At 34.6% G+C, this 9,007-nt stretch overlaps 1 protein-coding gene across 1 annotated transcript; it reads left to right on the top strand.

Annotated features, from left to right (window-relative positions):
• The first annotated feature begins 920 nt into the window (after positions 1–920).
• On the top strand, positions 921–7,117 carry LOC136201938 (uncharacterized). The gene is made up of 6 exons (XM_065992329.1): positions 921–1,072; positions 1,185–1,211; positions 1,334–1,396; positions 6,593–6,671; positions 6,743–6,788; positions 6,895–7,117. The coding sequence occupies exons 1-6, from the start codon at positions 1,031–1,033 to the stop codon at positions 6,902–6,904; spliced, it is 267 nt and encodes an 88-aa protein (XP_065848401.1). The 5' UTR covers positions 921–1,030; the 3' UTR covers positions 6,905–7,117.
• The last annotated feature ends 1,890 nt before the right edge of the window (positions 7,118–9,007 follow it).

Below are 9,007 nucleotides of genomic sequence, written 5' to 3'. Positions count from 1 at the left end.
GACAAACCATAAAAAATTCTGCATAATTCAGCAAGGAACACTGAACACCTTCCCAAATTAACCGTAAAACCTTCACTCCAAATCCCACCGCGATCCCTTATTAAACCCCCGGTAGCTGCCGCACTCGTGACTCCCTTGCTCGCTCCATCTGCGTTTATTTTGACTCAGGACTCTTTCGGAGGGTGCCATTTGATCCATTGTTTTGGGTCGTTGCTCCATAGCCTGTTTGAATTCAAGGACTTTCTCCTATATGAAGTCGGCTTTCCCTCATTTGAACTGTTCTCCTCCAAAAATATTTTGATTTCTCCACCTCTAGATCCACCAGACGACGAAAGCAAACACCGTATGCCATGGTGCTCGACGAACCTGCGATACCTCCTTAAGGTTCTGTTTTAACCATTCATCCCATTCAAGGCTAAAGAACATTGGTACTATTGAGTACATAGAGTCTAAATTGATACTTCTAAAAAAAATTATAGACATATTTTAGTATCTTATTCCTTAAAAAATACATTTTGGCGATATCATGGGTAATGGGCCCAAGTGACAGTACCGTTTCCTAGAACCACCCGAATGCGGAAACTATTGACCCGATTAGCAATTCAATTCATTAGGGTAAATTATAACATGGCTATTTAACTTTACTCATTTTAACATTGTGGCCACCGAACTTCAATTCTTAACGGTATAACCGCTGAATTTTACACTTTTTAATTTTTGAATATTTTCATTTTGAAGTTGTTGTTTTTTTTTGATGGAATCATTTTGAAGTTGTTAAAGATTATTTTAATGAGTTAGTTAAGCTTAAGTGGCCATACTGTTAAAATTGAAGTTTAGTATCCATAATGTTAAAATATATAAAGTTCAATGGCCAAGCGTGTAATTTACCCCAATTCATTACACATTAAAAAGGAAACGAGACATCATCTTCTACGTTAGTTTTTTAGGGTTTTAAGGTCTCCGGTTCAGGGTTCTAACGCTTTTTCAGCTAAAATCTGATTTCCCACTAGAACCTTGAAATTTTACAGCCATGGCGAGCACTAAAGTGCAGAGGATCATGACGCAACCCATTGTACGTTTTTCTGATACTCCTTTATGCTTTTAGAATTGCTAATTCACTCAATTTTTGTTTGGTTTTAATTCTTACTTTTTCTTTTTGCTCTTACTGGATTGCGCCGCATCAGAACTTGATTTTCAGGTTCCTTCAAAGTGTAAGTTTGTACACTTTCATTCTTTCATCTAGGATGATTATATTCTGTTATTTATTTTAATTTATTATGCTTTTCCCCCTTGAGTTTTGAGCTGGTATTTGCTCCTTGTTTGTTTGTTACAGAAAGCTCGGATTCAGATTTGGCTGTTTGAGCAGAAGGATTCGCGGATTGAAGGACGAATCATTGTAAGTTCGTAATAAATTTAGGCCGATTTAAAGCTACTTGCGTTTGTTTGTTTTTTTAAAAAAAAACTTTATGTACATGTTATTATGTAGTCGAGGTTTGTCGGAGATAAGGGTTCTTTATTCCTTCTCCTCGGACTAGCTATTAAAAAAAGTAGTTCTTCTTTGACTGGCCGCCCCATCTCTTGCTTTGGCTCTGATTGAAGTCACTCTTTTTTCATCCCATTGTTCTACTGTCAACTGTTATGCTAGGTCTCTTAGTAGGTTGATGAAGCTTATTGGTTAGGTAAAAAATTGTTAAGGGGGCATTTATGCTATTGAGTAATTACTGCACAGGGAAGTGTTCCTGTATAAGTTAAGTGCTGGAGATATTTATTAGAAAAAAAATTGAGCTGCTGTTGTGTAATTAGGAATCTTTGGTTTTAGTTCACTGCATGATAGTTTAAATATTCTTTTGCATATTGACTTTCACTTTTCAAACGATCTTTGAAGCTTCTAGTTACTTAGTGATCGGCCTTACTTTTCTACTAGTCAGTTTTGATTCTGCATCATGGTTGGAGCATGCAGTTATAAAATCCCATGGACGTATTTCTGGTTCTTGTGTATGAAGAATTCTGTTATTATCAATAGACAGTTTGCTGCAAAATGCAATCGGGGAAACCCATGACCTCCCTTTTATCCCTGCATATTTAAATGTTTGATATTGGTCTCAAATTTGTTATTATCCAAGAAATAACAGTTTTAATAAATTTATGAGTAATATACTTATGTTGCAAGTTGCTTGGTTTCTGATTAATTTTATAGAGATATAAGAATAGTTGAAGAGGGCGAGCCTTGGCGCAACGGTAAACGTTGTTGTCGTGTGACCGAGAGGTCACGGGTTCGAGTCTTAGGAGTGGCCTCTTGTCAAAAAAAAAAAAAAAATTGGCAGGGGAAGGCTTGCCCCTTATACACCCTTGTGGTGGGACCCCTCCCCGGACCCTCGCTTAGCGGGACGCGTTTGTAGGGAAAATACAGGAACTGAGAATCTGAAATGCACTGCTCCGCTAGAGATAAATTATATGCCCTTAGTTAATGGAGTAGTTTGTCGTGAACATCAAACTCGGTTTTGAACCACGGCACCCTTATTATATGCATCTAACATTACATATTTTACAGTTTGAAAATATGATTTTATATTTCTAATGTGGCTATAGTGGAGTAATGAGGTGACTCTTTCTCTTTCCGAATGAGTAGGATGACCTATTAGAAATTCAATATAAAGCTAAATGAAATGGGTCACCATTGAACCAAATTTGATCATAGTTGTTAAAGGAACACTAAGGCGCTAGGGGCTCCTGGAGATTAGGTGCAAAGCGCAAGGCTCAGGCGCGCGCCTGATGAACAGAAGGTGCAGAAATAAATGGATACAAAATCTAATAATCAATATTCGATGCTAATGGCACTAATACTCTATTAGTAGTTAAGGCACAAGGTTTGATGAACTTAAATACACACTTATAACCACACAAACAAGACAAAACCACATAAAAACATAATATTAAACGTCAAAAACACCAAGTTAAGTGTTGACAACAGAGACTAAGATACTAGAATTGCAACAGAACTCTGCTGGTTTCTTGCATCGCACTGAAGATGGAGCTCTTCTCTTCTATGTCTCTTACTTTTCTTCCCTCCCCCACCCTTCTTTTTTAAGTCTCTTCTTATTCCTTTTTACTGAGATTAATCATGTCTTTATTTTAATGAGAGCAATAGAAAAAAAAGCCTAATTATTAATCAAAACGCAGAAGTGGGGCACTTGAGGAGAGCCTGCGAAGCCCATGCGAGAGCCTTCTAAACATAACCTCGCCTAGGACTTATTAACGTGGGTTCAATATCTGCTATTATAATTAATCAATGTGTCAAATTGAATGATTAGGGACTTAATGTGTATAAATTAGAAAGACAAAGAACATCAAAATGCTCCCCCCACCACGATCCAAGAAAAAATGGATGGTAAATAATAATTTCTTGTTGAAAAATTTACTACAATGTTGTCAAAAGTGAAAGCTGCTGGCTAGTGATTGCTATATGGTGCTTGCACTTACAGGAGTAAATTAGGTTTTGCAAAGAATAATTTTGTGCTAAAGTTAACTAGAATTAATTGACTAGGGATCATTGTCAAATCATTGCATTTACACATTTGATTTAGAAAGCAAAAAGAAGTTAAACATCATGATAAATGCATCTTGGATCAGTAAAAGAACACTGATAATCAGTGCGGTACTTGAGCAAAAGTAGTAAAAGAACTCTATCTGATAATCAGTATTTCAGTAGTGATATGACAACTAGTCTATGTAAGTTTCTAGCATGAAAAATATCCTATTATGTGTGCATTATTCTTCTTCTGGCAAGTTGGCGTGGGTATCTTTCTCCTGGATCCTTGTGCCTCATAGACGTTAGTTATGGGGAAGCAGTATTGCTGCCTTTACATTTTAAACATTGATATCTCATTTATTGTCAAATCATTTTTACCTCCTACAATATATATGATCAGGGAGGTAAGTGGCTTTTCTGAAGTCAGCTTCCCTGGACCTTAGAGAGGTGCTTGGGCTGCACTTGCTTCACTTGAGTTCTTAGCTCATCTTCATCAGTGCTGTCTAATTCTCATGACAACAGACTTCTGAAGTAGGTTATTATACCAAAACAAGTCATCAGAATTCATATGCAAAACTATATTTTTGGCCCCTGTACTTGGTCAAATTTTGAGTTTCTTCACTTTAATTTTGTGAGTTTTTTCCCATGAGCTTCGATTTTTGTTACAGTGTACCCTTATCACCCTTGAATGCCACGTACCCTGAAATTAATTTTCAGGGAGGAAGGTTCAAGCTTATGGAGCCAAATCAAAAGATCAAGATTGAGACACGTGGTGTTCAAAAACCTTTTATCAAAAGGAGTACATTTAATCAAAATCATACTTGAGGGGCCAAATTTCACTAAATTAAAGTTAGGGACCGTACATCAAAATTGGGCCAGAATAGGAGCACAAAATATTGTTTTGTCGAATTTTAGTTATCTATTGATCACCTGCCATATTAAAAACTGTTTTCTTCTCTGGTTGGGTCCTGTGAGTTCAGTTTGTCTTCAAATTTTAAACCATACAGACCTTAGCTTGCGCAGTCTAATTTGTCTGGTGACAGTTCAGGTACCATCACATAGTAATGATAGGGACTTTTGTCAAGCACTTAATATTGTTCTTTATTTCGAAAAAACCATTCAATTTATGATTCATATCTGATAATATCTATAATATCAATTCTATTTTGGAATATTATTAGTGCTTATTTCAAGATTGTGTTTCTATTTTAAATGAAACACTTGGTGATTTTTTTTTTTACTTGTCTTTAGGAACACTGAGAGAGTACACAAGTGACGAGTAGTAAATAGTTCAGTTGTTTATTTTATTGACATAACTAGGTTGCTGTTGCACTTTTTTTTTTCCTGGCAATAGCACATAGTTATGCATGTGGATACTTTGTTTTTATTAGATTTCTGTATATATCTTGTGTCATGGAACCGTTTTAGCTAAAAGCTCAAGCTGATAGTTAAAGGTCCACTTCATATTAATAGCTGACACACCCCCACACGTGAAAGCACACTTGGGCTTGAAGCGTGACAACACAGGACCATATTACCATGTCCTGCAATAACTCAACAAATGGGGCTGCCAGGAATCGAACACTGGACCACTTGGTCACACTGGCTCTGATACCATGTCATGGAACCGATTGAACTAAAAGCTCGAGCTTTTAGCTAAAACGGTTCCATGACATGGTATCAGAGCCAGTGTGACCAACCGTTTTAGCTAAAAGCTCAAGCTGATAGTTAAAGGTCCACTTCATATTAATAGCTGACATCTTGCTATAAAAAGTTTGTTATCTTATTATTGGTGTGTTTAAATTAAGGAGTCGGTGAGCCTTTCTGAATATTTTTCTTAAAAATTACTATTTATGGGTCTTCTGTGTGCTCTGGCTTCCCTGTTTGCTTAGTGGGTTAAAACTGCCGGTTGTTCCCAAACTTCAAGCATAGTGTCACCACAACCCAAAAGCTTCACTTCCTGTGAGAGAAATTCAACTTTAATTTAGTTTTCATGAAAGACAAATTCAGCTAACTTGATCAATTCTTCAGATTTCCGACCTAATATCCTTACAGATATTGATACTTGATACACAAGAATCACTACTCAAATTTTAACTTTTAACATTCTCATCCAGTGGTTCTTCTTGTGAGTCTTGACTGTTAATATTTGTTGTGTTGTCAAGTCAGTGTATGTGTAAGGTTCAATATTCTCATCTGGCATTTCTAAAGTGTCAATTGTCGATATTTATGCTGTTGTCAAGTCAGCAATCTAGTGAAATATTGACCGAAATCAGTCGAATTTGGCTTTTGTGAAATGTATTTGAAGTTCAAGCGATTTTGTGTGGCACAAATGATTTTGTGGCAGCGATGAAACTACCCTTATAGTTTGGGGATGATCGATACTTTTAGGCCTCCACTTATTTTCTCCCACCTCACCTCTTGTTGAGCAACCACATTGAGCATCTTTGCAACATTTAAATCTCATATGTTTCTACCTCTATCACTTTCTTGTGTTCATTCTTCTTTACAAAGAATATCTTTGTCTTAACGTTGTGCCCCATAGATTTTTCTTTCCACCTAAAGAGTATTGATTTCCCTAAATATAACATTAAGAGAGAAGTAATAATGGAATTTTGCATGAAATAATATTCTAAAGTTATACCTTGGAAGTCAAAATCTTCATGTTAATGGTTTTTTTTGTTTGAATTGAAATGACAGTGAGGTGATTTGGAAGTCAAAATCTATGTGAAAATTACTTGCCTCTCTTAGAAGTAATACATGAAGTGATAATTAGGAGATTTGGAAATGGAAGAATATGCATGCTTAAAATTCATACATTCTTTTTTATCTTTCAAACTTACCATCGTAATGATTATGTACAACTCCCTTTTCTCTTTCTGAGGGTATAGACTTCCCTTTGAGCACTGTCTCTTGTTCCTTAAGGCTGAACAATTCCCTTGGATGTTTTTTTAGGCTTTCACTAATTGATTATTGGTTATATTTTAATAACGTCATGAATTTTGCAAATTTTGGCATGGTGAATATCTTATGGATGGGTGTGGTTTTGAACTTAATTGACAGGGCTTTGATGAGTATATGAACTTGGTACTCGACGATGCTGAGGAAGTCAATGTGAAGAAGAAGACCAGAAAATCTTTAGGTAAATAACCATATTAAACTTAACATCTGTTTGTTTGAATTAGTCTGAATTGTATACTTGTTATTTTTCAGGGAGAATTCTTCTCAAAGGAGACAATATTACTCTGATGATGAACACGTAAGCATAACATGATCTCTTCTCTCTCTCTCTCTCTCTCTCTATATATATATATATATATATATATATATATTTCTAATGATTTTTGATTCGTTGTGAACTGCAGAGGGAAGTGAAGTTAACTGGGAACTGTATGATGAGACATGGTAGTTTGAGCTAAGCAGCTTTTACTGATTGTTTTTGGAAATAGAATTCGTGGTTTAAGCGCGACGTACTTTTGGTGGTAATATAGGCAGGATTTGAATGAATTTGAAATGCTTGTACTGAGATGTTCTTAGTATGACCAACATTTGCAGCTAATGTATTATTGATGTGTTATTTACAGCTTATCATCATATATTTCAACATTATGAACTATAAAATGCCTTGGGTAGGGTATTTCTGTTCAGTATCTTTGAGAAATATACTGCAAGCTGCAGCTCACTCCACAGCTACAAAATTTTATTTAGCATTAGAATAATCCTTGAACTTCAAATTCATAAAACCCAAATTTATCCACTTTTAAGTTAATATTACTCTTAGAAAAGTGAGAGAGAAATGGAGACAAGGTAAAGATTATTTTACACCTCCTATCTCTAGTTTTCTATTAAAGTTCACAAAGTATCATGTTATCATTAGTGGATCTTGCTATTTTAATGAAATTCTTCATGCGTTTTGCCTTTCTTGGATCTTGTTTATATCAGTATTTCTGTTTAGTGATTAACCATCTCTTAAAACATTGATTCGGATTTTCATTCGAATCATGCTCCTTAATTCACGTGGAGTCTAGACAATCTTCCCTAAGGGCCTTATTTTTCCAGATAGATGTCATTTGAGGTTGGTTTTGTGGCATTTCATTCTTAGTCTTACTAGTATCTCTAGAGTGACCTCCTCTAACAATATCTATCTTGGGCTTTTTAGAAGCCCACGATATAATTTGAGTATATTAGCAGTCCCATACAATAGGTTATGAAAGAAATGAGTCAACAGGTTGAAAAAGACTTGTTAGGGAATTATTTTGTGGGGTTGAAAATGGAGAAAGGTATATATATTATGTCGACCAATTAGGGTGCAATGATTAAGGCCCATTTTGTTCTCTTTATAGGCACTAGGTGACTCAGCCTCCATACATATCATATCTTTATCCACAATATTTGTTTTTCATATTTCATTTCATTTCAAACAATCATTGACAACTCTGTTCCCCATCACTCTCCAAAAGGGATTCTTTCTTCTAATCCCCTCTCAGTACCAAGTTGAATTTAGATTTTAACTAAAATTAATAAATTCAAATAAGCTTGACTGATTGAAAACTAAATGGAACTAGTTGGACATTAATCGAATTTATATAATTGTAATTTCTTATTTGTTAATAAAACTCATTTACAAATGATATTAATATATGTGTTATATTATATAAAAAATTTTATATATATTTATAATATATATTCTTAAAAAAAATATGCAAATAGCAAAATTTCAATAATAATATAATTTTAATAAAAAAATAACAATATAATTGAAACAACTCAAATAAGTAAAAAATAATGGCCCTGTTTGGTAAAGAGCATTTTGGGATAAAAAGAGTGGTTTTGACCAACTTTAGAGGTTTGACCACTGAAACCGCTAATTGGAGTGTTTGGTGGAGAGAGGTTTGGGAGAGAGGTTTGGGATGAAAACACTAATTTAGAAAACGCTCTTAAAAGGAGCTTTTTCAATTAGCGTTTTGCAATATTAAAATTAATGGACTTCTTTAACCCTAATAGATAGACTCCATCTTCTCCTGCGCCAAAATTAATGCCCTTATTCGTCTTTTTGCACAAACCGCTATTATCAATCAGCTAATTATTACCAAACAGGTCTACACAAACAGCTAATCAAGCTAATTCCCAAATAGGGCCAATAACTATAAATAATATAATTCATAAAAACTATGAAATAATATCCTTAAAGTTACAAACCATGAACTAAATAAAAAAAATACAATTAAATAAAAATATCTGAAAATAATCAAAATTGAATTGTAATGAAACAAAAATGATATAAAATATTTTTTGTTTCGATCTCTGTCTAAGTGCCGCCCAAGCAGTTAAGACACCGCTCAACTGGCCAAAACTGTCTAGGGAGGCAAAAAAAAAAAAAAAAAAAAGGTCTAAAGGACCTAATTGGGGAAATGTGAATAAATTTTTAATTTTGAACGTCTAAATAGAACATGGATAATCACGTAGCGGTTTTCTTAA

The sequence above is a fragment of the Euphorbia lathyris genome, chromosome 8 (assembly GCF_963576675.1).
Source record: "Euphorbia lathyris chromosome 8, ddEupLath1.1, whole genome shotgun sequence".
NCBI lineage: Eukaryota > Viridiplantae > Streptophyta > Magnoliopsida > Malpighiales > Euphorbiaceae > Euphorbia > Euphorbia lathyris.
The sequence above is the reverse complement of the archived record's forward strand: the minus strand, read 5'-3'. Positions and strand labels throughout refer to the sequence as shown.